The sequence below is a fragment of the Martes martes genome (assembly GCF_963455335.1).
Source record: "Martes martes genome assembly, chromosome: 7".
NCBI classification, from domain to species: Eukaryota; Metazoa; Chordata; class Mammalia; order Carnivora; family Mustelidae; genus Martes; species Martes martes.
In genome coordinates, this window is record NC_137894.1 from 47,819,432 (window position 1) to 47,846,569 (window position 27,138).

The 27,138-nt window shown below is 51.7% G+C and overlaps 1 protein-coding gene across 5 annotated transcripts in view; it reads left to right on the plus strand.

Moving 5' to 3' along the window:
* MAP2K5 (mitogen-activated protein kinase kinase 5) overlaps positions 1-17,382 on the plus strand; it is a 258,142-nt gene extending 240,760 nt beyond the window's left edge. For 3 of the 5 annotated variants that reach the window (XM_080807862.1, XM_080807858.1, XM_080807865.1), the window contains one exon: positions 16,928-17,382. In XM_080807862.1, coding sequence (XP_080663988.1) covers positions 16,928-17,032 — 105 coding nt within the window. In that variant the 3' untranslated portion in view covers positions 17,033-17,382. Of the gene's footprint in view, positions 1-7,465; positions 7,512-16,927 lie in introns of those variants that run through there. The other 2 variants (XM_080807864.1, XM_080807861.1) reach the window with 2 other exon arrangements.
* The last annotated feature ends 9,756 nt before the right edge of the window (positions 17,383-27,138 follow it).

A 27,138-nucleotide genomic window follows, 5' to 3' on the forward strand; every position in this document is an offset into this window, starting at 1 on the left:
AAGAACAAAATGCTCCAAACCCCCAAAATATAAAACTTCCCACTGAGTTTCCAAGTTGCTCAGCAGTCATTCCAAGATTCTGTCATAAGATGTCATCCCTAATGTTATTAAAAAAAAAAAAGATGAGGTTATAAATCTGCTCTTGTGAAGTATTTCTTCTTTTCTTCCACTTTGACCATAAATCTTAGAAGTAATCAAACTCTCTGCGAAGGAAGCGGAGATAAACTTGGGCCCTGAGTGGCCTCATATGTCTTCACTGAATTCAGATGATCTGAGGGCTCATCTGCCCCGTGACATTGCACAGTGCTGCAGAGAGGCTCTGGGCAGGGTGAGAGCTTTGCCATGTTTAACATTGATGTTCGAAAGCTGGGAGGGCAGCTCTGCGCCTTCTGTTGGTGAATGAGCTGCTCCATATAAGGAAACTATCCAGATAACGGAAGCTTATTCTTTATAAAATCAAAACATTAAAAAAATAAGATTACAGAGAAGAGTTTTCTTGAAAGTATTTGTCATTTTCTTCGTTATCCTCTTAAACAGATAGGTACATCAGGATTTAGCTTTTTTTTTTTTTTTTTTTTTTTTTAAATCTGAGAGAGAGAGCGTGAGAGGGTAGAAGGTCAGAGGGAGAAGCAGACTCCCCATGGAGCTGGGAGCCCACTGTGGGACTCGATCCTGGGACTCCAGCATCAGGACCGGAGCCGAAGGCAGTCGCCCAACCAACTGAGCCACCCAGGCACCCCAGGACTTAGCTTTTTTAAAAATGTCTTTAGGTTGTCATTGTGAGCATCATCCGTTTGCTGTGTTCTGCTGTACCAGTGTCTCCTGATACTACAGGGTGTGAGGCCGTTGTTCTTGCCCCAACTGCCCCAAGCTCGCTTTCTGTTTTTGTTGCGTTTGTGCTGCTCGTTGATGGCACTTCGTATGCCTGTCCTCGGTCTCCCCTCCAACCCTTGGCCCCTCACCTCTTCCTCTACCCTTTGACTATTTCTTTTGGGCTTTATATTGGGAAACCAGATACTAAGCTTGTTAGCGCTAAGTCTGCAATATGAGAAAATCGGCTTGAATAAAGGCTCGAGTGACTAGCTAGAAGTGATCAAGTTTCAGCTGAACTTCCAGATTCTTCGTCTTAAATATGGGTGTCAAATTGTAGCGAACTGTTGATGTGTCAGGTGCTCCCAGAGTTGGAAACAGGCGGTTTGTCTAAGTAGGAATACACCTCTAGGTAATGTGGCATGTCAGTGTCAGTGTCCACGTCCGTGTCCAAAACAATATGACCACTTTGGTCTTGAATCAGTAATTAGGGTAGACTTCAACATGTTGAAGTTCTGATCTTCTGAAGGGACCGAGTAAGCCATGACTATACCAAAGGAAGTGCTCGGGCTCTAAAAACCAGATCTAGAGTCAGGTAACTAGAAGCCTTTCCCCACATCTATACTGGATTTGATTGAAAACTAGAGCACAAGTGCGAGGAGAAGCAATCTTGTAACTAAGTAACTTTGTCCCTCTTCCCGGTGAAAACAGACTTGGCTTCATAAGGCTCTGCTGTGAAGGCGGCCAGCTTATTTGTAAGCAGATGAAGTGTGCTCCCTTAGTCATTCATCGTGCGCATGACCAACGACACAGCCTCAGAAAACGCAGGCCACACCGTTCACCGCCACGGAAAACGCATTTCAGGCTTCCATACATTTAATTTTCTTCAACATTACCTTGCAAACCACAGTAAATCAATAACAGAATAGTTAAGTATCACAGGTTCTTTGTGTTTTGTTTTAGAAAATATTGCTCAAGGCTAGAAGTGGGTTCTATTGATGACTTTTGTTTGCTGCTGGGACACAGAATGATCAGAATTTCCAAGTGGCTTGCTCCTTTTTTGTGGCAATCCTTTGAAAAAGAAAAAGAGGGGTGGTTTCCAATGGAAAACGTTGGTTGCTGTTAGCAGAAACGCTAGAGTAACTGGTTTCTTTCTTTCTTTCTTTCTTTCTTTCTTTCTTTTTTCTTTTTGTAACTGGTCATTTTCAATCCTGTACTTTGTAGACTAGGCCTGACAGTGTTGGCCTTTGTTAAGCTCTTCAAATTTTCCAAAAGGGTTGCCCCAGCCAGTCCCCCAGGCTCCCCCACACTCACCCCAATAGTAACCCATTCCAATGAATTGAGTGAGGCCCAGTGAACTCGGAGGCATCACAGCTGAAAACAGTAAAAAAACAAAACAAAAAAAAAGATGGCACTTCAGTTAGTTATGTACCCAAAATTTTGATAGCCAGTGTCTTTAGCAATTTTCTTTCCTCTGTGTTTTTTGTTGATTTGATAACATCAAAAATTTCCCCTTTAGTTTCAGCATTCATGCAAAGGGTTGTTTATCACTCCCCCTTTTCTTTAATATCTTATTTATTTATTTAGTTATTTGAGACAGAGAGAGAAAGAGAAGCGAGCACACATTCCGGCAAGGGGATGTGTGTGCAGAGGGAGAGGGAGAAGTAGACTCACCACCAAGCAGGGAGCCTGACACCACGCTCGATCCTAGGACCCCCAGGATCATGACCGCTGCTGAAGACGCCCCCGGTACTCCAGTTCCTTATCCCAACTAGAAAAACTATTACCAAGATGGATTTTTTTTTTAAGATTTTATTTGTTTATTTGACAGAGATCACAAGTAGGCAGAGAGGCAGGTAGAGGAGAGGGGGAAGCAGGCTCTCCGTTGAGCAGAGAGCCTGATGCGGGGCTCGATCCCAGGACCCTGGGATCACAACCTGAGCCAAAGGCAGAGGTTTTAACCCGCTGAGCCACCCAGGTGCCCACCAAGATGGATTTTAAGGAGTATCCGCCCTTGCTTAATTGGATGCTTCTTGAAATAAGATGAGACAACGGAATAGGAAGTTCTTTTAAAAGTTGAAAGTGGCATACCAGGGCTCAGGACCCGGGGCTCATCTGGCATGGTGATGTTTGGTCAGGGTCTTGGGACCTCCCGGTCACCACCTTTGCCACCCTTCCCACTGCCCCCACCATATATCTGTCCGTATCCCCCCCGACCCCACTCTGTCTGCTGTAGGGTCGTCACTCTGCATTTTCAAATATGTTGGCCTCATGAATTCATATGGAATATCGTTATTTTGTTTTCTGTATTTGCGGTTATGTATCCTATTTTCATTCCTAGTGATGCATACTTTGTCTTTATCAGTTTTGTCAGAGGTTAGTCTGCTTTAATAATTTTTTAAAGGACCAGTATTTTATTGAATTGACCATTTCTTTGATACCTTTCTATCTAATCCCTTTATTTGCAATCTTATGTTTTCTTTGGATTTGTTTTTTGTTCTGTTTATAATTTGTTTATATTCTGTTGAAAAATTCCAATCGTCCCCACCCTAAAATACCCATATAATGCTGTAAATTACCTTTTAAATATTTTTTAGCTGTACCCCATAAATATTGATATGTAGTATTTTTATGTCACTCAGTTCTAAGTAACTTCTAATTTCAATTAGGATTTCCTTTTTGATCCATGGATTGTTTAGAAGTTTTTTTTTTTAATTTGCAAACACTCAGGTGTTTTGCTATCTTTTGATTGTTACCCGCTTCAGGTGTTTTGCTATCTTTTGATTGTTACCCGCTTTTCATGCATCTTGGTCAGTGTACATGGTTGGTCCAAATCTGCATTTGTTGAAGTTCCAAATCTGCATTTGTTGAAGTTCCCTCATTATGTGGTTGACTTTTCTCCCTGTGTTCTCTTTGTGCGTGTGTTCTCTCATTGCTGATTGCAGTGTCCTCTTTACAGCCTGTAGATCAAACTTGTCAATCGTGTGACCCAAATATTTTGTGGCCTAATTTTCTACACGCTTTCTCTCTCTCTGTCATTAAGAGGACTGTGTTCAAATCTTCCTCGATTAGTGGTGTGGCTTTGTCAGTTTCTCCTTACAGTTCTGTCTTTAAGTGTTCACTGTGCCAAAAGACTCTATCTTCATTTCAAGGTGTGTCCTTTACCTTTACATGAATGCCCTCGGTCTCAAATATATTGCTGTGATCTTTCTTTTTGTCTGCTGTTAATAAACTTCTGCTGTATTTTGGTTCATATTTGTCTGCTATGTGTTTTACTTTCCCTTTGCTCTTACCGTTTCTGTGTTCTTATAAATGAATCTCTGCATTTTGTGGTTGGTGTTTTAAATTTCATCCAATGTTCTTTTAATTGATTAGCTTAATCACTTATATTTATTGCTTGTTGGTATACTTGAATATTTTCCATTATCCTATTTTGTGCTTTCCCTCTACAATACTTTTTTTTTTTAACTTCTTCTTTCTCTATTCTATTGGGTTCATTTTTTCCCCTTCCCTTTTATTCTTTCTGTTGGTGTAGGAATTATATTCTGTTTCTAGCCTCTCATGGATTATCCCTAAATTTTTCATCTAACTTAGCAAAGCCTAAGGTTAGTCAATAAATATACTCTCCCAAACAATATGCAGCCTTAGAGTCTATGTCTTACCTTCATATTAGGTAGAACTCATTTAAATCACATATGATCAAAAGGCAAATAGCCACAAGGGTGCCTTCTTTAAGTAGGGTGCCCAGACTAGTGCAGCAGCTCCTTCCATTTTACCAGCCTCAAGGCTTTTGAGCTCCAGCCGCCAGCAGTGAGAAAAAGCAGTAGAAAAGCTTGCCCTTGTGTTCAGGACATTAGCGCACAGCGTATATTCTCACATGGGCCAAAACTAGCTGCAAGGGAGGCAGGGGTGCAGTTGCTCTGCTGGGCAACAATGTTCCTCCCTAGAATCAGGATTTGTGTCAGTAAGAAGGAAGAGAGAAGGGTCATTGAGAGGCGGCCAGCGCTCTCTGCCATAGCCTTTCTCCCCCGAGACATAAGGACCCTGCGAGCATCTCCTCTGTCCCTCCTTGCATGTCCTCACAGTCCAGGATTTCATCGTCACTTTGTTTTCAGATCCTCAGAATCAGTCCTTACTATCACCGTCATTTTGTACGTAATTAGTGCTTGTTTAGATTTTTCCATGGGCATACCAGTTGTTTGTTCCTTGTCGCTGTTGCATTGTGCTTCCTCAAGAAAGAGTTCTGCCGGGGAGTGGCTGTGGGGGACAGGACCATTGAGCTTTTGTTTAGGATTATCTTTGCTTTGTGGTAATTCTTGATAGTCAGTTTAATTGGATCAGGTTAGAGGTGTAGGCTGACTGTCTCTCCTGGGGTCTTGAAGAGATTCTGTTGTCCTCTGGCTTCTATTCTTGCTGGTGAGAATCTGCACCTCCCTCTGTAGGCAATACGTCTCTGTCCCTGGTGTTCCGCACTCTCCCTACAATGTGTCTGGTGTAGATTTCATTATATTCATTCTATTTGGAGATCATTGTGATTCTTTATTCTGGGAATTCACTCTTTCATCAGCTCTCAAAATCCTCAACTCTTGTCTCTGGATATCACCCGCCCCCACATGTTCAGTCTTGTCTGGGTCTTTCTTCTGGGCCTTTCTCTTTCACATTAAAAGGAAATTTTTATCTCTCTCTACTGTGCTCTGGATGATCATCTTAGGCCATTCGTTGTAGCTTACTAAGTCTCTCTTCAGCTGTCTGGCTCATCCATGCAGTTTCTTTTGTTTTTTGTTTTTCTTTTTTCCAGTGATTTCTTTTCTTTTAAGATTTGATTTATTTGACAGAGAGAGGTAGAGAGCACAAGTAGGCAGAGCAGCAGGCAGAGGGAGAGGGAGAAGCAGGCTGTTTGCTGAGCGGGGAGCCCGATGTGGGGTTCCATCCCAGGACACTGGGGTCATGACCTGAGCTGAAGGCAGTTGCTCAATCAACTGAGCTACCCAGGCGCCCCCCCTGATTTATTTTCTATAGGTTAACATTATATTCTTTTTCAGATCTTTCTGTTCTCTTTTTCATCATATCGTATTCTTTTCTTAATACATTACTTTCTTGAACGTTTTTAATTTTTTCAAATGTACACTTTTTTACATTTTCCCTCCCAATTATTTTTCAGTTATCAGTTCTGAGAACTCTCATCTTCCTGTGTGTATCTTGTCTGTTCATTCTTGTCCATGGCAAATTATATCCTCACAAGTTTGGGAATTTTTACTGTAAGCTCATACTGAGTGGGGTTTATCACTATGGAAATGGTTAAATTTCAGAAGGATTGCCCCAGAAGGGTTTTTGGTATGCTTCTGACAGACATTCCAGAGTAACACGAGATCAAGATCAACATTGTATCAGTTTATCAGTCTGGGGTTCTCAAACTACAGAGGTAGTGTACCCGGTCCCAAACTGCACAGGGCTCTGCCCCATTTTTTTTATTGCTTGGGCAGCCCCCCTCAGGGCCACTTACAGTCCCCCCACTTACAGTCCCCTTTGCTGATGGTTAGCCTTTCATAGCTTACCCCTTCTGTAGTTTAAGCTTTGTTCAGGGTCTCAGGGTCAGCTCCCTGGGGAACCTTGTCTCCTGTTTCTGCTTAGTTCTTCATTCTTTCTAGAACTACATTCCTAGAACTAGTAACCCCTATAAAACCACAAGACTTCCACTCACTTATTCTGGTTTTCAGCTCCATTTTCCTTGGTAACCCTTACGGATTGCCTTTCTTTCAGTTCAGCCATGCTTTTTAAAACTGTTCATTTTACCTGCCATGGCGAGGGCCACATAGAAGGCCACATAGAAGGAAGACCCTTAGGCTGTCTCAGTCTCTCATCATCTCTTCATTGACTCACTGTCAGAACCATTCCATTCTGCTGTGTTCAACAAATGTACGGAGCTCCCACTGTGTGCCAGAAATTGTGCTAGTTCTTGTTGCCTACCCCCTGCCTTTCCTATACCCACATGCTCCCATATACCCACACACATGAGCACATGCACATGTAAAGCAAAGGTCTCCAAGCTCAAACATCATAGCTTCAGAGGTAAGGAAAAAAACCAACCAGCCAACAAACAAAAGAAGAGGGCCAGAGAGAAAATCCATCCTTCTGAGCATTGCGTCTTTAAATCTCCACCACCATACAGCCATCACCCCACAAGACAGACTTTGACCATCTAGACATCAGTAAATGGCCCCATATTCACTACTTGGACATGCTGCAGAGTCAGCCTGTCAGGCAAGAGTCCTCAGCATTATTGAAGCAAGACCCCCATTCTGCCTCTGGCACCCCCTAATCCCAACTCCTTTGGGCATCTGTCCACCCCAAGACTGCCTGGAGGAGCCAACATTCTCCACGGCGCCATCTGAGTTCCCTGCCAGGCAGCCACCATAGCCCCCCCCCCCAAAATGGGCGAGAGACACCACTCTCCCACTCACGTGGGGCAGCTTCCTGTGGCCAGACTCATGAGTGCTGGCATCCCACATGTGTAGCCCCTTCACTGTGGCCCTCTAAAGTCACCCTGTGCCCCCTCCCTGCATCATACTGCACAAGCTCTAGGATGACTCGCAGGGACCTCGGGAAATATCTTGTTCTCTCGATGGGCCATTTTCTGACCAATTACTCTGTGTAGGAGCACATAGATCCGCTCAGATGAAAGGTGGAGAGCTCCTTGACCCCCTTAGATGCCTGTGTATGGGCTAGGATGGCTAGAGGTAAGCAATTTGCTGCTAATAATTGAATATTTGGGGAGAAACATCTATTTCTGTAGCAGTGGTGAAAAGTAAACTCAGGAAGGTTGATTGAAATGGCGTGTCACAGCTGCAAACTGTTTCTGAGGTCTTAAAAGAAAATGAAGGACCGGAAGGGGCCCCCCTCTACCCTCCCCCCACCCAGGGAAGAGCTTTAGAAATCAGAGGCCGAGAAAGCACATTCTAGAAAGCCAAGCTAGGTAGATAAGGCAGGTTCCACGGTAGCTGCACAGAGACAAGGCTCGCCCCCTCGTCTTACTGCTGCACCCCCAGAGTGTTCTATGTGGAGGAGTAAGGACCACCCCTCACACTGCCCACCTGCATCTGAGACACCAAGTCTGTGGACCGGTGATCTCGTTTGGTCCTTACAACCCCCTCCCCAAGAGGAAGAGAGTGCAGCCATATTTGGTTGGACTGAGGAGGCTAGCAGACCTTGTCCCCATGTTCAAAACCAGCCGAGAAACAGGACTCAGGAAATGATGGAGAGCAAGGATCAGCTTTACTTCTACGAAGACGTAGATTAAAGGATGCACTTACCTTGTGGCCCGCGCTACCTTGATGGGAATTTACCGGTTCCCAGGGGTGAGCAACCTCAGACCCCCCACCAGAGGGCAGGCCGGAGCCTGCCCTCCCCGTGGGCAGGAGGCCCCTGAGCTCATCCCGCTCCATCCTTCCTTCCCCTGCTACACTCCTCCTCCCTGGGGGCACAGCTCAGGAGTGTAGTAACAACAGAAGTCCTTGCATGAAGAGTGATGAAGCCTGGGGAATGGAGGTCCCCCGGGGAGTAGTCTGCCCTTTGCAGTGAGGCCATCATGGCCCTTCCCAAACCGTCACTCCGGGATAGCACCAGGAGGGTTTGCAGACTCGGTCCGGGGCTCCTTGCATTATCCTATACAGGGACAGAGAGAAGGATTTTCATGGAGGGGCCTCCACTCCTCCCTGCTAAGTCCCCATTTGTGGGGACTCCCCTCCAGCCACCTCCTTCCCCAGCTCTGCCTGGTGACCAGCCTGGCACACCAGGCCTGAAAGGCAGAGTTGACCCCAGGGGTGATTGTGACTTCTTATGTCATGTAATTAATATTTTAAAGGCTGCCCGCTGCCCTGCCACTTGTCAGCAGGCTAGCAGACATCGGGCATCTGTGCGTTCTTTTATAAGTCAGATTGCTTTCTGATCGGACTGACCTCCTAGGTAAGCAGGGATTCAATTAGTAGTTTTGAACCTGTAGCCACAGAATGTTCTCTATTACGTAACACTATTAAGATAGGAAAGAAGGGGGGGCACCTGGGTGGCTCAGTGGGTTAAGCCTCTGCCTTCGGCTCAAGTCATGATCTCAGGGTCCTGGGATCGAGCCCCGCATCAGACTCTCTGCTCAGCAGGGAGCCTGCTTCCCCCTCTCTCTCTGCCGGCCTCTCTGCCTACTTGTGATCTCTGTCTGTCAAATAAATAAATCTTAAAAAAAAAAAAAAAAAAGATAGGAAAGAAGGGTGTTTTGTTTTTTTAGCATGAATATGTTAGCATTCATTGTGGACACTTCTTTGTAAAGTCATTTGTGAGCCCTCTCTTGAAGGACACAGAATCCAAGAGCTGGGCTCCTAAGCAGGAGTTTCAGTGGTATCTCCATGAGTGGTCAGCTTCCCTCTGCTGTTGTCTCAGTAGCACAGAGTCAAGGAACTCTTCCCAGTGCCTACCCAGCTCAGGCATCTGTTAAACGCATATAGAAGCTTTACAAAGGGAATAGCAGAAAACTTTTGTTTTCAGAGTTTAGTCACTGACAGTAACTAGCAACTGTTCACATGAGCTGCCTACGGTGAATCTGTAGGTCAGACAAGAGGGATGCAGAGCTGCTGGAATGGACACCATCAGAAACTCAGAGCAGCCTTGACCCTCAGTGCCCTTGCTGGCCATTGCGGGGCAGCCGCCGAGCAGACGGACTTCACGGGCTTGGTGCACCTGTCTCCTGCGTGGTACTCACCGTTGTTCTCTGCCCTTACAGTGTGAGTGCACCTCGCAGCCCTGAGTTCTTTCAAATGGCCAGTGCACCAGAACAGCCCTCCTGGCTGTCCCCCCACAGAGAAGAAGTCCCATAACATGCACACATCTGACAAGCAGGACTGACTTTGCTTCAAGAGCCACAAAGAATAAGTTCACATCACCGTGCAGGGTAATGCCTGCCGGTCGGTACTCAGTGGAGCACACTGAGTTAAGCAGATGAGTATGTACAGTCGTTTTTAATTAGGTTTTTACACCTACAGTTAAAATATTTCGTGACAACTTGAGTCAAACATGTAGAAGCCCTCACACACCTCACACCCTGCGTTTCCACCCATCTCTGCAGTCCCGTCCGGCCCTGCCACTCCTCCGTTATTGCTGAGTAGGAACGGAAGTGCCAGCCCCCCCTCGAGGGCTCCAGTCCTACAGGGGACATGTGGAGAGCCTTCCGGCAAGGCTTGCAGACCCAGCAAGGAAACACCAAGTGGTGGGCAGAGCGTTGACACTGGGGACCCTTCAGCCTCTCGGGTCACCCCTTACGGGCATCACCTAATCACAGGACTGCCCCACCAGCTCACGCGAGCAGCTTGTTGGACTCTCACTTGTTTCAGACTTGGCTAAAATGCAACCCGGCTTGGCTTGCTTGCTTCAGCCGGCTCCCAGGTCCTTGGAGTTCTCTCCCATGCGGCTTCCTCCTCCGTGGGAGAGGAGTGCCTGGTGACCTGGGCTCATCCTGTGGTCCAGAGAGGACCCCTGCCTCCCCCCAGAGTCTGGAGCCTCCTCAGCTCTTCAAGACTTCTCACTAGGCCTGCCCGCCCCAGCCTGTGGTGCTTCTCAGCCTGGCAGTAGGCCCCTGAGGAAATGCCATAACTTTCCAGTCAGTCCAACTAATTGCCTTGGTGGCTCCTAAGTGATTAGCTCTGCCCTGCCCTCAAGTGGTTTCCAGTCTAACGTTAGGGTAACAGTGGGTTCAAATGATGGTAACACACGGCAGAACAAGAGAAGGCCTCTGGAGAGGTCAACAAGAGGGCGTGTGCACAGTTCTGTCTGGTGGGGGGTGGCATCTTCTATGAGGAGACGAGACGAAAAAGGCCCCATAGAGGGAGAGTGGAGGTTTGGGGTACAGTCAGCTGTTGAACATCCTGTTTCCGATTGTTCTTTCTGTGGTTGCCTTCAGAGTCCAGTCAGTGTCTGTAGCCCTGGAAGGTTTCCAGGCGCTAGACCTGTAGTTTTCCTGCTTCTCTAGAGACTGGGCCCAAGGAGAGGGAATGGAGAAGCAGGGTTCTCAGCTAGACCATCCACCTCTGCTCTGGGGGCAGGCTCTCCTGCAGGGTGGAGGCTGCCGTCTCCAGCCCTGGCACTCGTGCCACAGGACAACACAGCGGCGGAGGGCTTGGGCTCTGGAGACAACCCAGCATTCAAGCTCCATGGCCTTGGGCTACTTCCTCAACCTTCCTGTGCTTTAGTTTCCTCATCTGTCAGATGGAGATAAAAATACTCAGAGTTGCTGATTATGAAATCATTTAAATTGAACTGCCTAATACATAGGACTTTGAACAAGTTACCTAACTCTAATTGCAGTTACCAGTTAAAAATCACTTGTTGGGGCGCCTGGGTGGCTCAGTGGGTTAAAGCCTCTGCCTTCAACTCAGGTCGTGATCCCAGGGTCCTGGGATCGAGTCCCGCATCGGGCTCTCTGCTCAACAGGGAGCCTGCTTCCTCCTCTCTCTCTGCCTGCCTCCCTGCCTACTTGTGATCTCTGTCTGTCAAATAAATAAAATCTTAAAAAAAAAAAAAAATCACTTGTTGAGGGACACCTGGCTGACTAAGTCAGGTAAGCATCCAGCTCTTGATTTCAGCTGAGGTCATGATCCCAGGGTCCTGGGACCGAGCCCCACATCAGGCTCCCTGCTCAACAGAGAGCCTGCTTCTCCATCTGTCTGCTGCTCCCCCTGCTTGTGCTCGCTCGCTCTTTCTCTCTGACAAATAAATAAATAAAATCTTTAAAAAGTAGAAATTTATTTTTTTAAAGATGTATTTATTTTAGAAAGAGAGAGACCATGCTTGCAAATGGGCGGAGGGATAGAGGGAGGGAATCTCAAGCAGACCCCCGGCTGAGCATGGAGTCCAACACGGGGCTCCATCCCACAATCCTGAGATCATGACCTGAGCTGAAATCAAGAGTCAGACGCTTAACTGAGCCACCCAGGCACCCCGGAAGTAGACATTTAGAACTCACTGTGCCTGACCTCAGAAAGCACAGTGGTCAATGTCCTCCAGGACAGAAGAGAGCCTTGGATTCAAACCCTGCGTCTGCCACTTTCTAGCTCTTGTCCCATTGCTTGGCACCTCAGTTCCTTTTGTCTGTAAATGGGGGTGCTGGGAGGGTTCGAGGCCATGTGCAGATGTCCAGCAGCTGTATGGCGCATGGCAAGTGCTGACACACAGAGTATGCAGATGGCTTTGTCCTGCTGCAGGCCTGCTACTAATTGAAGGCCTACTGTGTGCCGGCATGGCAGGTATGTCTGCAGATGATTAATGATTCACATGCATGATGTTCTTGAGGAAATTATGCAAGAGAAGGAAGTGTGCAGACCCCTGAGCCTCGGGCAGCTCTTAGCACTGCAGCAGGCGGTGGGCACACTAATCCCCCACCTCCCTGTCCCCGCCGGCAGACGGTAGAGCACTGCCTACACGGAGGGACTCGGGAGTGCCCTGCGGTCGGTCAGGAAGGCATCTCATCACAATGAAATGGATGGGAAAAAATTAGGGACAATACTACAGAGGCAGAGAGACCCACTCTAGCGAACCTCCAGTCACTTTGCCCAGATGAAGGAGAGGGAGAACTACACTTCCCCCACCCATGAGTTCTTAGTTTCCACGAGGGCCCTTCCCGGTGCCAGCACGGTCCGCTGCTCAGCCCCACGTGGCCGTGGCCACACCAGGTGACAGCGGCTGTCTTCGGTGGCTGTGGACTTGTCCCTCTTGCGCTCCCCCGCGTCCCACTTTTGGAGCCGTCCTACCTCTTGTGGTCCCATCCTCTTCCCTTCATTATGTCTCCACCTTCTGTGGCGAAGTCCGTGGACCATAATACTTCAACCCTCGCCGGTTCAATTGTTGCAACTGGCCTAGAGAGAATGCAGGAAGTGAGAGTGGCTCCCACTGCCTGGTGATGAGGCCAGCGAGATCGGCAGCAGCCCCAGCATGGCGCATGCCCGCCAGCCTTGGCGGAGTGGCTGCTGACAGGCTTTCTGGCAGGAGGGCAGAGACGCCCGTACCTGGGGCAGCCACGGAGGGTGGGGGAGTGGGGGGTGAGATGCTTCTGACAAGCTCCTTGTGGGTGTCGCTGCAGGGGGGGCAAAGCACACACACACAACCCGCCCCCCGCCCCAGTTCCTTGCAGTGTGATTGGGGCTACGAGGGTTTGCCCATGTCTGGATTCCTCTCCCTGGGACAGGATGGGCACTTTCCCCAAGTGCTGCAGGAGGCACGAACCCTCCAGGGCCTCATGGAGACCCCAAAAGAGGCCTGCGAAGTCAGCTCTCTGGTTGCTGGTGTGGGAGAGTATTTGGAGTCAGAAGCCCCGCGTTGCTGTCCAGCCAGGCCCCTTGCTCCGGCGACCCTGGACAGGGCCCGGAGTGTCTGTTTCCTCATCTGGAAGGTGGACACGCATGGCTGTGTGTGCCTCCAGAGTGAGTGTGGGGATTCCATGGGAAAATGAGGACAAGGCCCTCGGCAGGTGCCCGGCACACAGCACCCCTCCATGGCGCTGGACTTAGCACTAGCGTTCTGTAGGGTGTAGTTTCCGTCCATCTCCGGCATCTGTCTGTGCCCGCATCTGCTTGGGCCTGTCCGGAGCCTCCTGGGAACCCAGGCATCTCAGAGTGGCTGAGGGATTCTCCTGCTCTCTCTAGAATCGTCCGTCGGGCTTTGTTTGCTTATTACACTCGTGAGGAGTTCCTGCATCGTGCATGTCAGGGCTGGAGGAGTGTCGCTGTGTCCTAGAGAAGAAGCGGGGAACACACCTGCCAGGGTCACAGAGGACAGCAGTTGGCCCTGAGAATACACCAGCTTAGAAACCAGGACACCTGAGTTCAGCCCCAGCACTGTTAACCAGTCGCTTCCCTCCTTGGGCCTCAGTGTTCTCTTCTGTAAAATGGGATGAAGTTATGCATGCCCTGCTTCTCACATAGGCCAACGGGGCTAGGGAGCGTCAACGGAGAATCACCTGCCACCGTGACAGGAGGGCATTCTCCCAGTGTGTCCAGGGCATGGTGCCAACTGCGGTCAGGACCTGGGGCAGTGTAGGCTGGCAGCCTTGGTGTCACCTCTGTCCAGGAGGGTCTGAATCACGGGGCAGAAATAAAGGTGAGGGGAATTGTGATCTGGTTATTGATTCTGCCACTTACGTCTGCTCCCGGTCAGCCTGGGAGAGCCCTGGGCAGTGGTCTTGGGTTTCAGACACCTGTGATCCAGGCCCAGCCCTGGGAGCCCGGGCAGGTCAGCCATGAGCCAGCAGTCTGCATTTCCTCATGTGTAAAGTGGAGATTCTAGTGCCTGCCTCTGACTTGGTGCCTGTCCCCCGGACTGTGAGGTGCTCATGGGCCCTGCAGGCAGAGCTGCTGCCAAGCCCGGAGATCATGGCCCCGGGGGCCCACTGCTGCTCTGCTCTGCTTCTCTCTGTGCTCTCCCTCCTTACTCGCTGGCTTCCTCACTGTGCCCCACCACCACCGGCTCCCAAGTTCACAGCTCACAGGCCCTGCTCCCTAGAGAGGCTGGGGTCTCCCTCCCATATCTGTCTGTCTCTGTCCCCTCTCTGCGTCCCTCTGTGATTCCCCCACCCCTCTCTCCAGAGCCAGTCAACAGTAGCTGGGAACAAGACCACCTGTCCAGGTCCCTCCCTGCAGGAGGGTGTACAGCATCAGGGACGCCCAGGACAGGAGAACCTCCCAGCCAAGGAGGGCAGGAAAGGGGCAGAATCTCCGCCAGAGCAGTGGATGCTGGCCCTCTCCTCCTCGCGCCTCCCAGGGCACTTGGGCACAGTGCCCTCCCTGCCGTGCAGCCATCAGCCTCCCCCTAACCGGAGGAATGCCTCCACTCTCCCCTCCTGCAGTTCCGCTCTGCTTGTTTCCGAACAGATGATAACAGAGATGCAGCATATGGGCCCCAAAGTCACCGGGCATTCTGGGAAAGTGACACTGTGCTACCCTGGGCTTGGGGGGAGGGGCCCATCAGCTTCTGAGCACAGCTTCTCCCTTTGTTCTTCACAAGGGCACAAGGTCACCTCTCCTGAGCCTCCTGGAAAGGCAGTTGCATGCTCAGACTTGAGGAGGACTTCCCTCTAGTTAGGTAGCAATTAGGAAGGCAGGTGTAGGGTAGGCATGTATACGGGGGAGAACTGCATGTGGGAGTGAAGATAGGAGCCCTCCTGGGCCTCTCCTGCTCCAGCCCCAGCCCAGCTGCCTACAGGACACCAACCCCACCTGGCTTCCAAGTCACCTTACCCAGTGACAGTCTGCGAGGGGCGCCTGCTCCCCCCAGTAGTCCCGCAGGTGTGTTGGGAGCCCCCGTAGAATGCGATGAGCAGATCCCAGGAAGTGCCCAGGTGGGCTCCAGGCCTAGCTCCATGGTGGCCTTGGTGAGTCACTGCACTGGGCTGAGTGCCTTTGGCACCCCCTAAGCCAAGCTTCCTGCCCTCGTCCGGTGTTCTGTACAGTTTTGAGCTAGACCATGTCGGGTGCTTCAGAAAATGGCTTTCCTTACCCGAACTGAGAAAGCCAGGTAAAGGGACGCAGCAGGAGTCCAGGGTAAGGAAGCCTGGATGGCTTTCCTTCCTATCCCCAGAGACACATCAGGTCTGACCAAGCAGCCTCATTGCCTCCCCTGGCCCGATTTTAGGCTGCTCCTGCAGACCCTGGGATCTGGGCACCCAGGGCATATGAGCCCCGGGCACGCATCCCTCCTGCCATGTGATGAACTCATTTTGAGGCAGCTTGGAGCTGCAAGCAGGGGGCCTGTGGCCGGCTATTCCCCAGAGCTGCTGGTCAAGACTCGGGCATATGGAGAAAGCAGTGCTGGGAGCCCAGCTCACACCAGTGGGGAAGAGAGAAGGAGCCCGATAAGGGCTCGTAAAGCCGGAGGTGCACTGGTGCTGGTGGCCTCAGTACGCTGAGCATCCGACTTTTGGCTTTGGCTCAGGTCCTGATCTCATGGGTCGTGGGATCAAGCCCTGTGTCCGCACTCAGCAGGGGGTCTGCTAGAAGATTCTTCTCCCTCTCTGCATGCTTGCTCTCTCTTCTCTCTCAAATAAAAAAATAGATCTTTAAAAAGAAGAAGAAAGCTGAGGGTTCAGGCAAGCTGGAGTTGGAAGGCTGCAGGGGCAGGAGAGGAGGTGGTGGGGGGGAAGGGAGGGAAGCAAGGAGCCCTCCCACACCCCCCCCACACAAGCCCACTGCGGCTCCCTGAACCTCCAGCTACATTTTTGGTAAAGGAAGAAGCTTCCAGGTGTGTGTTTCTTAGCAGAGAAGCTGCTTGGTAAGGAGGAGGGAAGAGAATGCTTTTCAGTTTCCCTTTCACTTTTGACCTGTGGTCAGGGTGACTGACTGCCCCTGCTTTTTTCTGACCTTCCCTGGGAACTCCCAGGAAGCCCTAAGATTTGTGAATGTGAGTCTTGATTCCTCAGGACCGCAGGGGAGGGGACTGGCTAAATAGAACTGGGCCTGCCTTATGGACTAAGTAATTTAGAGCCCGACACAGGCCACATGGAGACAGTCCTGGCCCCTCTGAAGTCCAGCCCCCACCTGGTCACCAGGAACCAGAGGGTACCTGCACCCACCAGCGTATCCCTCCTTCCCCTGCTATGTTTGCCTTCCCTCCACTTGGATGTGGGGACTTCCTCAGAGAGCGTTAGACATAGAAGAACACCGGAAGGGAGAGATGTAGCCGCGGAGGAGATGATTCTCTGATCTGTGAGCAGCCCCTGGACTGGGGCGCTGGCAACCCAGGGGCCAGCCATTCACCGATCCGCTGTTGGAGTGGTGCGGGGTGCAGAGGAGCCTGGCAGTGTGGAGACAGGACAGGCCCTCCCCCACAGGCAGCTTTCAGGCCGGTGGGACTCTCAGGAGGTGGTGGTGGAGCACCGGGCAGAATCTGAGCTAGGCAGCGAGTGCTGCTCCTCCACTGGCCTCAGTCAAGCTGGCTGTGAAATGGGTTGATGGTGTCCTTCTTCTCTTGTAGGGCTAGTGAGGGAGAAGAAAGGAGGTACCAGGCCGACAACAGGCCTTGGTAAGCATAATGAAGTGCAGAGTCTGGGGAATGTGTGTCACAGCCTTTCTTCCCCTCCCCCCCCCCACAGGGCCACCCGTTCATCATGCAGTTCAATGACGGAAACGCCACCGTGGTGTCCATGTGGGTGTGCAGGGCGCTGGAGGAGAGACGGAGCCAGCAGGGGCCCCCGTGATGCCGCAGAGGGGCACAGACAGCCCAGGACTGTCACCAAGGGGACAGCCCACCCATCGTGCCCCCTTTCTGTTCACCATCTGCCCGGGAAGAGCTCTGCTGGGCCCAGCTTCCCCGCTCTCACCTTTGACTCTGCTGGCAGATGGCCTAGCCCAGGGAGCCCTCCAGAGTGGCCAGCCCTTGCCTGCTCTGGCCTGAAGGCACTGACGGGGGGTGGGCAGAGGGGTGGGGGTATCGAGAACGGAGACTTCGGGCCCCTGCCCCTCTTTTTTCCTAACATTTTCTTTGTAAAGGGTCAGGACCCATCAGCATCACTGACGGGAATAAAAGTATTACTGCTTTGTGACTGTCTGTCCCTGTGGGGAGTGCCTTACCCCTCCAGGGGTGGGAGTGGGGTGGGGCCTCACCTCAGCAAGGATGGATGGCGGGGCGGAGCTGCCCCTCCCCCAGGCACCTGCAAGCTCCCCGGTGCTTCCAGATGTGCTATGATGAGGCCCCCAGCCCAGCCTGCCTGACAGAAGACCGAAGCACACAGGTCCCTGAACCAAGTCCCGAGGCACGGAGTAGCTGAGCCGGCAGTAGGTCTGGGGTCTCAGGACGCCTGTTGTATACTCCTCGCCGGACCGGCATTTGTCTGTCCCCACAGCCACTCTGACCTAGTGACCTGCCCTGGGGCAGTAGGCAAGGAGTTGGAAAAAGGCGCCGAGCAGTTCTGAGGCCCTTCTCCCGGCTCCCACTCCCACACCGCACCTCCAGTTCCTCCACAGCAAGAGTCACTGCCTTTGGCCCCACACCCTGCAAACCTCACTCAACTTGGGCCATTCACAGCCACCCTCTGGTCATCCTGCCAGGTAAGTGTGGTCACGCCCATTTTACAGGTGAGGAACTGAGGCTTACAGAGGCTTGGGTTTGCACTTGCAGGTCTAAGGGCCATCTCCACATATCCAAAAACAAACTCCTGACACCACCGCTCTCCCATCTCAGTAAGTGGTGGAGATGGAGATCCTCCCGGCGCTCAAGCTAACGTACTAGCACTGGGCCTTGACTCCTTTCTCCTTCACACCCACATCTAGCCCACCTCGAAGACCTGTCTACCTTCATATTGATTCCACACTCCTGTCTTCTTACACGGCCGCTAGAGGGAGCCAGCTAAAACACGGTGGGTCATGGTTCTCTCCTGCTCAGAACCTCTAGCGACAAGCCGAAGACCCCACAATGGCCTGTGTGAGCCATTCTGCCTTGATTTCTGACCCCAACTCCCATCACCCCCAACTCCCTCTAGCCACGTGGTGTCCCCATGGATCCTTGAACATCCAGGCACACTGCCCACTCAGGGCCACAGCAGACACATCTAGCCAACCCTGGGAGGTTCACACTCCCTCCATCGTGAAGTGCGGTTGCTGGGAAGTCACTGCCCGGCCCAGGAGGACATCTCCCAGTCCCCCTTGCACTGAAGGAGGCCATGTGACTAGCGCTTGACAATGGAGGAGAGAGCAGGTGGTCCATCGCTTCCAGGCCAAGCAGCGTGAGGTGCAGGTGTGCCGTCTCCACTCCTGTTTCTCTCCTCTCCTGGCTGTGGTGGGAAGCCGGGGAAGGCTGAGCCCCAGATGAAGGGAGCCTGAATCCTTGAGTCACCACGTGGAGGAACGCAGCTCATTGAGCCAGAACATGATTATTCTGTCAATACCTAACTGGCAGCTGGGGTCATGCCAACTAACGCAGGCCTTTGCTCTTGGTCTGGGAGAGGATCTGTATTCAGACGGCATCTCAGTGAGTTCTGACCTGACCACTCTGTTTCAAATTGCAGCCCTCCACACCTCCTTGGGACTCATGTTCCCTCTGGCTACACATTGTCCCTACTGCATTTGCTACTGTGTGACAAAACACTACTTTCACAACTTGCCTTCTGTCTTCTCGCTTCCGGTCCCCTGTGTACACTCTCCACAAGGGTGGAGATGCTGGTCTGTTTTCTTCACATGGTACCTCCATGCCAAGAATAGAGCCCGGCCTAGCAGGTGCCTAGTAAATGTTTGTTGGCTGAATGGCTGGTGTGGGAGGAGGGCTGTGACTCCCAGCCTGTGCTCAGTCTGTTGCTCAGGCATCATTTTGTATTATCCTGCAGGATCGGAGTCCTCCAACTTTAACACACTTTTCAAGGTGGTACGGGTTCCCAGCTGCCCCTTGGCCTCAAACAGAGCGCTCGTCTTCTTGCTGAGCACCTGCTGTTGCCTGGGGCTAGGAAAGTCACAGAATTGGATGAGACCCAGGCCATCACGGCTTCTGCTCCCCAAGTCAGGGCTCCAGGCAGGGAGGGCTGCAAGGAGCACGGAGTGTGGACCTCCTGTAGAAGAGGCGGTCGGGGAATGGGGAAAGCTCGGGGCCTCCCCAGAGAGGTCTGCCCACCCCAGAATGTGAACCAGCCACCACCCAGACTTAACGCTTACCCTTGCTTCAAGAAGGTGCACCCGGCAAGTCTGTCATCCCCAGGTCCCAAGCCAGGGGAGGTAGAGAAAACGAGCGGGCATTCCAGGCCAGCCCCGTGCTCAGGGCTTGCTTCCTTGACTCTCATCTTCATGGCAATGCCATGAGGTAGGTGGTAGTGGTAATCTTCCCGTTTTACAAAAAGAGGAACTGAAGCACAGAGTGGCCAAGAGTCGTGACCCAAGGTCTCCCAGCGAGTAAGGAGCAAAGCGTGGTTTGGAACTCCGAACCCACTCTTAACCACAGCTCCAGGAGTTGGCTCCCCGAGCATACATACGTGTGTGTGAACGAGCACACATGGGCCCCGTCCTCTGGCTAGCACAGAATTGCACACACACGCTGGTGTGCAAAGATGCTGTGTCAGTATCCGTGGGAATGGAGCCCAGGGATCTGCTCTGGGACCAGCCCCCAGGACACACAGGCAGAGCGCCCCCCAGTGGTACTGGGAGACACTGCTCCAGAGGGCGCACTGAAGCCCCAGCCTGGCTTCTGGGTCAACCTCTGACAGGGCACGTGTCCATCTGGGCATCAATTTCCTCATCAGTAGATGCAGGCGCTCATATCACGGAGTCCTGCAGCTTCTCCCAGCCTTGGCGTTCTGGAGCAGGGGCTACCCCCATGAGCGTTCCACAAAAGTAGCACACTTTGCCCCAGACTCATGTGCACCCATGTGCACGGACACAGTTTTTTTTCCCAACTAGGGTTTAGAACCCCTGGAGCCCACTCACTCATGGACCCCACGTTGAAAGCCCCCAAGGTCTAAGTTTCCTTCTATTCAAAGTCTCGGGAAGATGGGGAACTGGGTTCTGCAAAGACCCCCCTGGCTAGAGAGCAAGACCCTCTTTCGCCTGGTGAGGCTCAGTCATCCTCCCCCGCCCATCACCTTCAGCAGGCCTGAGGGCAAGCTGCCTTTTCCCTCGGGCTGTGGAAGGGCTGAGACCTGGAACATGCAGGGCGGGAGCAAGCTCTTCCTCTGCCCAGAATGCCACCCCACCCATCATCCACCTGTCCACGTGGCTAGCTCCCACACCTCCCATCAGGCCTCAAATGGCACTTCTTCTTGGAACTTTCTTTATTCCATTCTCTGGGTACAGACTGTGAGCCCCTCCAGGGCTGGGATAAATCTGACTCCTCTCTCCCCAGGGCCTGGCTAGGGCTGGCAGGAGGAAGGTGCTTCAAGGTGTGGGAGGGAGGGCTGGCAGAATGGAAGGAGGGAGCATTCAGACCCCAGGCCCCTGGAGCAGCCCTCTCTCCCCAGGACTTGTCACTCTCCTGTCTTGGCCTCTTGCTCCAGCCTTCAGTAAAGCCCATCTGCCTCCTACCCAGAGCCTCCTGGAAACCCAAACCCTGTAAGATGCCGCTCTGATCCTCTCAGAACTTCAGGGGAGCCTGAAGAGGAGTGTTTCTAGGACAGGAGCGTCCTCACAGGGCCCCCAGATCACGCTGGGAAGCAGGTACTGCCCTGGCTTGGAGACACGGAGGCCCCGTGGCACTCGGCCCACTGTCCCTTCCTGGTTCTGTCCTTTGGTTTTTCCCATCTGGGAAATAAAGGTTATAGAATCCCAGAGCTTTGGAAATCCTCCCAAAAAGGCCATGGGGACAGAGGGAGGAAAGTGGGACCCTTGTTCCCCAGGTGTGCTTAGACAGAGTCCCTGTGGCCCAGACCAGTCTGACCCTGAGCCTCCAGCCTGGGGCCCTGCTAGGGGTGGTAGTCAGGCTAGTGCACGGTGTGCTGAGTACTCAAACCTGGCCAAGGAAAGCTGCAGGGGTCCTGCTGAACACAGGCTCCCAGATCTATACACACTCAAGACTGAAGGCCAGAGGATAACCTCAAAGTAAGATCCCAGGAGTGCTGGGAGGACGCGCCAGCAGCTTTCCCGGACCCTCTCTGTCACACAGGTTTGTTGGAAGGGGATGGACAGCTGCCTCTGCGTGGCTGGGGGAGCCCAGAGAGGCCAGGACGCTGCCTCAAAGAGGGCTTCTGTCCCACTGACTGTTGCCCACATTCCCCATTAGAGCTTCATCCTTTAGCTACCCCCGTCTGGGCCCTGTGAAGATGGGAGCCTCTGTTCTCACTGTAGAGGGGGGATGGGAGACAGAACATGGGCCCTGAGTCCTGGAGTGGGGGCCAGGGAAGTGCCAGGCAAGCTAGCAGAAGGCCATGGAGCCGTGGGAGCAGGAGGGCAAGCAGGGAGCCAGCACTGACCCCTCACCGCAGCCCAGGCAGCCCAGGGTTCCTGACATGGTACTGGGGCAGGGGGACTCCCAAGACAGTTCCTGAATCAGGTCCTAAGTTCCACACTGAGGGTCAGGATGTTTTCACTATAAGCGGGTAGGACATGGCCCCCAGCAGCAGCTACGAGGGCTGTGTGGTGAAGGCCAGCAGGGGTGGTGATGTGCGGAGGGGCCGGCGGGGGAGCCCAGGGCAGGCAGAGGCAGCCAGTGGTTCAAGGCCAAGTCCCCAACCCTGGTCCTTCACGGGCACTAGCTGCTGGTGTGCAGTGGCGGCAGCAGAAGGGAAGTGGGAGGAAACCGGGCAGCCTTCAGTGGTGGGGCTGGGTTTTGATGGCACTTCCTTTCTGGTGGGCAGATGCTGTGTCCCTGACCCACCAGAGAGGCTCCAAAATTGGGGGGCTGGTGGGCGGGGATGGGGGTGGCCGAGCTGGCTGGGCCCCGGGGGGCGTCCTGGAGACCGCCTGGAGACGCCTGGGCCAGCGTGTAGTGTGGAGCAGGCCGCGGGCCCCGGGCCTCGTAATGACAAATTTTCTGCTGAACTACTACAAATATTCGCTGTGACTTTGGACAGAGTCTGAAAAAGACTTTGTTTCCTCCCTTGGCGGTATCATTTGTCTTGTTTTGAAGCCGGAGATTGCAGGCGAGAACTTAGAGACTAAAGTTTGTCTTAATTGCTGTGGTGTCACCGCGTCTCTGGCAGATAACAGCGCAATGAACGAGTCGATGGGGCTGAGCCCTCCAGGTCCTTCTTCTAAAGTGAGACAAATCTCCCTCCTTTGAGCCCAACAGTCCATCGGCAGCCCCTGTCATGTATTTATCTCCCTAACAGTTCGCATTAACTTGCAAGGGATAAAAAGTCTCTCCTGTCCACAGACTTAGTTAAAGGCATTCGGTCAGGGGAAGTCAGGCTGGGCTGCAGGTCCTTCCCAGGGATGTGCTTTCTATCCCCCGCAACCCTTCTGCGGGCAGGGGAGGGTGGTAGCGGGTAAAGCCGTGGCGGTACACACTGGGAAAAGCAGCATGGGCTGCAGGATGGAAGAAGAGGAAACAAGGGTACCCAGAGTTCTGGGATCCAGATCACTGTGGTCCTGAGAAAGAAAGGAAATAATACTTTGTTGCAGCATCCACTGGGCCCCGCAAGCTGCCTTCAGCCTCCCCTCCTCTGGCCCTCCCTGCACCCCTGCAAGGGCGGAGCGTGACTAGCCCGCCTCTGTTCTGTCTCCGGCTCCAGGTTTCCATCACAGGAGGTAATGCTCTGCTCCCTGTGAATGAGCCAAGCCATTCCATAGGCTGTTCCCTCAGCCCTGACACCTTTCCCAGCCACCCTTTGTCTCCTCACTCCGACTCATCCTCCAAGGCTGGAGGGACGCGTCCGGTAGGGAAGCGGACAGACTTGTCCACCTGTGGTCCCCAGAGCCCAGGTCCAGCCTTGCTGGGTATCCTGACCTGCTTCCTTAAACCATCTGTCTGCATCATTCTGGTGAAAGCCCAGAGGTAAGAGCTGGGGCAGCACCAGCATTCAGGAGAGATGCTGGGGGCCGGAGGGGAGTAGCGGATAAATAAATGGAGGGGGACGAGCAGGGCTACAGTGAACTCAGCGAGGAGGCCCAGTCCTCCTGTCTTCTGAGAAAAAGATCCTAATAGATGCTGTGGAGGCATGGGGTGTAGATGCTCTTCAGTTTCCTTATTTTTATAATAATTAAAAAGTAAATATTTTAAATCCCTTGGTCGGCAAGGCAGTGAGAGAGGCAGCCTTCAATGTGAGTCTTCTGACACGCACGTGGAGCCCTTCTCCTCCACCCCTTGGCCTCCAGGGTCCCTTTTTGGCAACCCAGTGGGGGAGATGGTGGAAGGGAGCAATGGCAGGAATGGACTTGGGGTCATACTGATCTGGGCCCAAGTCCTGGCTCTTCCACTGACTGACTGTGTGACCCTGGGCAGGATACCTAGCCTCTCTGAGCCTCAGTTCCCTTCCTTGGTCAAATGGGATAATGACCGTACCCACTTCCTAGGTTGTTGGTGTCATTATTAAATCATCCTTGATGCTGACCAGGACAGGTAGGTCAAACTCCTACCCCCTCCCCGCCCCACTTAACATATCCCCACACAGCCATTCCTCAATCCCTGTGACTCCCCACTTTTTGTCTGCCTCCCTCCATCTGTAGGAGGCAAAATAAGAGAAACCCCCCTCCCAAAGAAATTCACATCCTAATACCCAGAAACTATGGATATATTATGTTGCATGGATAATTAAGTTTGCTAATTACCTGTCCTGTAACTAATCTTAAATTAAGATTAGCCTGGATTATCCAGGTCAGCCCAGTGCAATCACAGGGGCCCCTGCGAGTGGGAGAGGAGGCAGGAGAGGAGATGCGGAGTCAGAGAGATTTAAGGCTGTGAGGCTGCTGGCCTTGAAGATGGAGGAAGGAGCCAGGAGTCAAGGGATATAAGTGGCCTCTAGAAGCTGGAAAAGACAAGGAAACGGATTTTCCCTAGAGCCTCCAGAAGGAACACAACCCTGCTAGTTCCTTGCTTTTTGCCCAGTGAGACCCACTTCCAACTTCTGACCTCCAGAATTGTAAAATAATAAATCTGTGCCATTTTAAAACAGGGTGCTCCTTTGTTAGAGCAGCAAAAGGAAACTAAAACAATGTCCCCTCTTCATTTTCCAGCCCAGGCTGCCCAAATGCCTTTGGAACAAACCCTCCCATGTGTATATCCCTTTACAGTTTACAGAGCCCGTGTCCTAGGCTGCCATCCTTAGCGACCCTCCCCACTGACCAGCCTGCAACTCCATGCACTCTTCCAGTGCCAGGCACCCAGCACCACCAACACCCATTTTTCAAGAGCCAGGCTCCCTCAGACCTTCAGCTCCACTCCCCTCCTTGAGTCTTGGAGGCTGGACCCTATGGGACCTCAGCCATCTTGGGCACCAGCTGCCACAGGGGGTGCCCTGGGGCCTCTCTGGATCCTCAACAGGACCCACTGCAGGCACTGGACACACTGTTATCCACCAACTACTTCCTCAGCATCTCGTGTGTGTGCTAGGAGCTGGGGATGCAGCGGGGAGCAAGGCAAGTCCCTGCACTCCGGAGCTCACGTTCCAGCAGGGGAGACAGACAAGAAAGAATACCATAACTTCAGGGGAGGACTGTGAAGAAATAAAGCAGGTCAACGGCCAGAGGATAAGGGCTTGGGGGGGAGGGGTGCGGGGCGTGCGTCGGGAGCAGGGGTACTTTCCCAGTTCCAGTGGTACTAGCTAAGGGAACTTGACCCCCCACGCTGTGCCAGGCTTGGTGCTGGGCCCTGGGCATATCTCATCTCAGTTAGTTCTCCCAACAGTCCTACAATGCCAGCATGCCATTTCACAGTCGAGAAAGCTGAGGTGCAGAGAGGCAAAGTGATTTGCCCAAAGCCTCACAGCCAAAGCCCTAAGATTTACACCCATACCTGCCTGAAGCGCAGGCTGCTTCCTCAGCAACAGCTGCTCCCTATAAGGAGCGGGCTGTGTTCTCTTAGGACTCTCACTCCGAGAGAGTGACAGAAAGAGACAGAAGACCCTGTCGTCACTCCATCCAGGCCTGTGTAGTAAGAGGCATGTGCCTCTCACACTGGAAGGCAGACAGAAGAGAATTGTCAATGGGGAAAGGGGAAAGCCTCAATGATATTTGCTGGAGAATGACTGGTTCCTAATTCCTGAGTAACTGAGTAACTAGAGTAATTGCATCTGCAGAGGGAGGAGGCTGAGCGGGCCCTTCTCTGGGGAGGCCACATCTCTCCTGGGGAAAGAAGGATAATCATTTCTCCCAACCAGGAAAGCCAGTAGGGTGCCAAGACAATTTAATGGGGAGAGAGTCATCGTTTCAGCAAATAGTGCTGAGACAACTGGATATCCATATGCAGAAGAATGAATTTAGATCCCTACCTCACACCATTCACAAAAGTTACCTCTAAATTGGTCATAGCCCTAAATCTAAGAGCTAAAACTATAACGCTTAGAAGAAAATGTTAGGTGTAAATGTTATGACCTTGGGTTTGGCAAAGCTCTTAGATATGACACCAAAAGCCCAAGCAGCAAAAAATAAAATTAACAGAATTGGGTGTCATCAGAAATAAAAACTTAGGGGGCACCTGGGTGGCTCACTGGGTTAAGCCTCTGCCTTGAGCTCAGGTCATGATCTCAGGGCCCTGGGATTGAGCCCCACATTGGGCTCTCTGCTCAGCAGGAGGCCTGCTTCCCATCCCCCTCTGCCTGTCTCTCTGCCTACTTGTGATCTCACTCTCTCTGTCAAATAAATAAATAAAATCTTTTTAAGAAATAATAACAAGTGATCATAAGCATTGTCAAGGATGTAGAAAAACCAGGACCCTCCTAGATTGCTGGCAGAATGTAAAATAGTGCAGGGCTTTGGGAAAAGTCTGGTGGTTTTTTTGCTTGTTTATTTTGTTTTTAATATTTTATTTATTTGACAGAAATCACAACTAGGCAGAGAGGCAGGCAGAGAGAGAGGAGGAAGCAGGCTCCCCACAGAGCAGAGAGCCCAATGCGGGGCTCGATCCCAGGATACTGGGATCATGACCAGAGCTAAAGACAGAGGCTTTAACCCACTGAGCCACCCAGGTGCCCCAAGTCTGGTGGTTTCTTAAGAGGTTAAGTGTAGAGTTATTAAATGACCCAGCAATTCTACAGCTAGATGTATATTCAAGAGAAATTACAACATAACAACCACGAGTGCCTGGTTGCTCAGTGGGTTAAAGCCTCTGCCTTTGGCTCAGGTCATGATCCCAGAGTCCTGGGATCGAGCCCCGCATCAGGCTCTCTGCTCAACGGGGAGCCTGCTTCCCCCTCTCCCTCTCTCTCTGCCTACTTGTGATCTGTCTCTCTCTGTCAAATAAATAAATAAAATCTTTAAAAAAAAACATAACAACCACACACACACACACACACACACACACACACAAACATACAACCACACAAAAATGTGCACATGAATGTTCATACCAGCCTCATTCATAATAGCCAAGAAATGGAAACAACCCAAACAAAACAAGAGACACCAACACGAAGGGATATTATTTGGCAATAAAAAGGGATAAACCACTGATCCATACTACTACATAGATAAGCCTTAAAAACATGATGTGCAATGAAAGAAAAAAAGACCACATATTGTCACAAAAGACCACATATTGTATGTTTCCATTTAGAGTAAATGTCAAGAATTGGCAAATAGACAGAAGCAGAAAGTAGTGGTTGCTTAGGGCTGGGAGGGTGGGGAGCTGTGGCGTGATAGCTAATGGGTACAAGATTCTTCCTTGGGGTAATAAATATGTTCTAAAAGTGATGGTTGCACGGCTCTTTGAATACACAAAAACCATTGAATTGTGTGC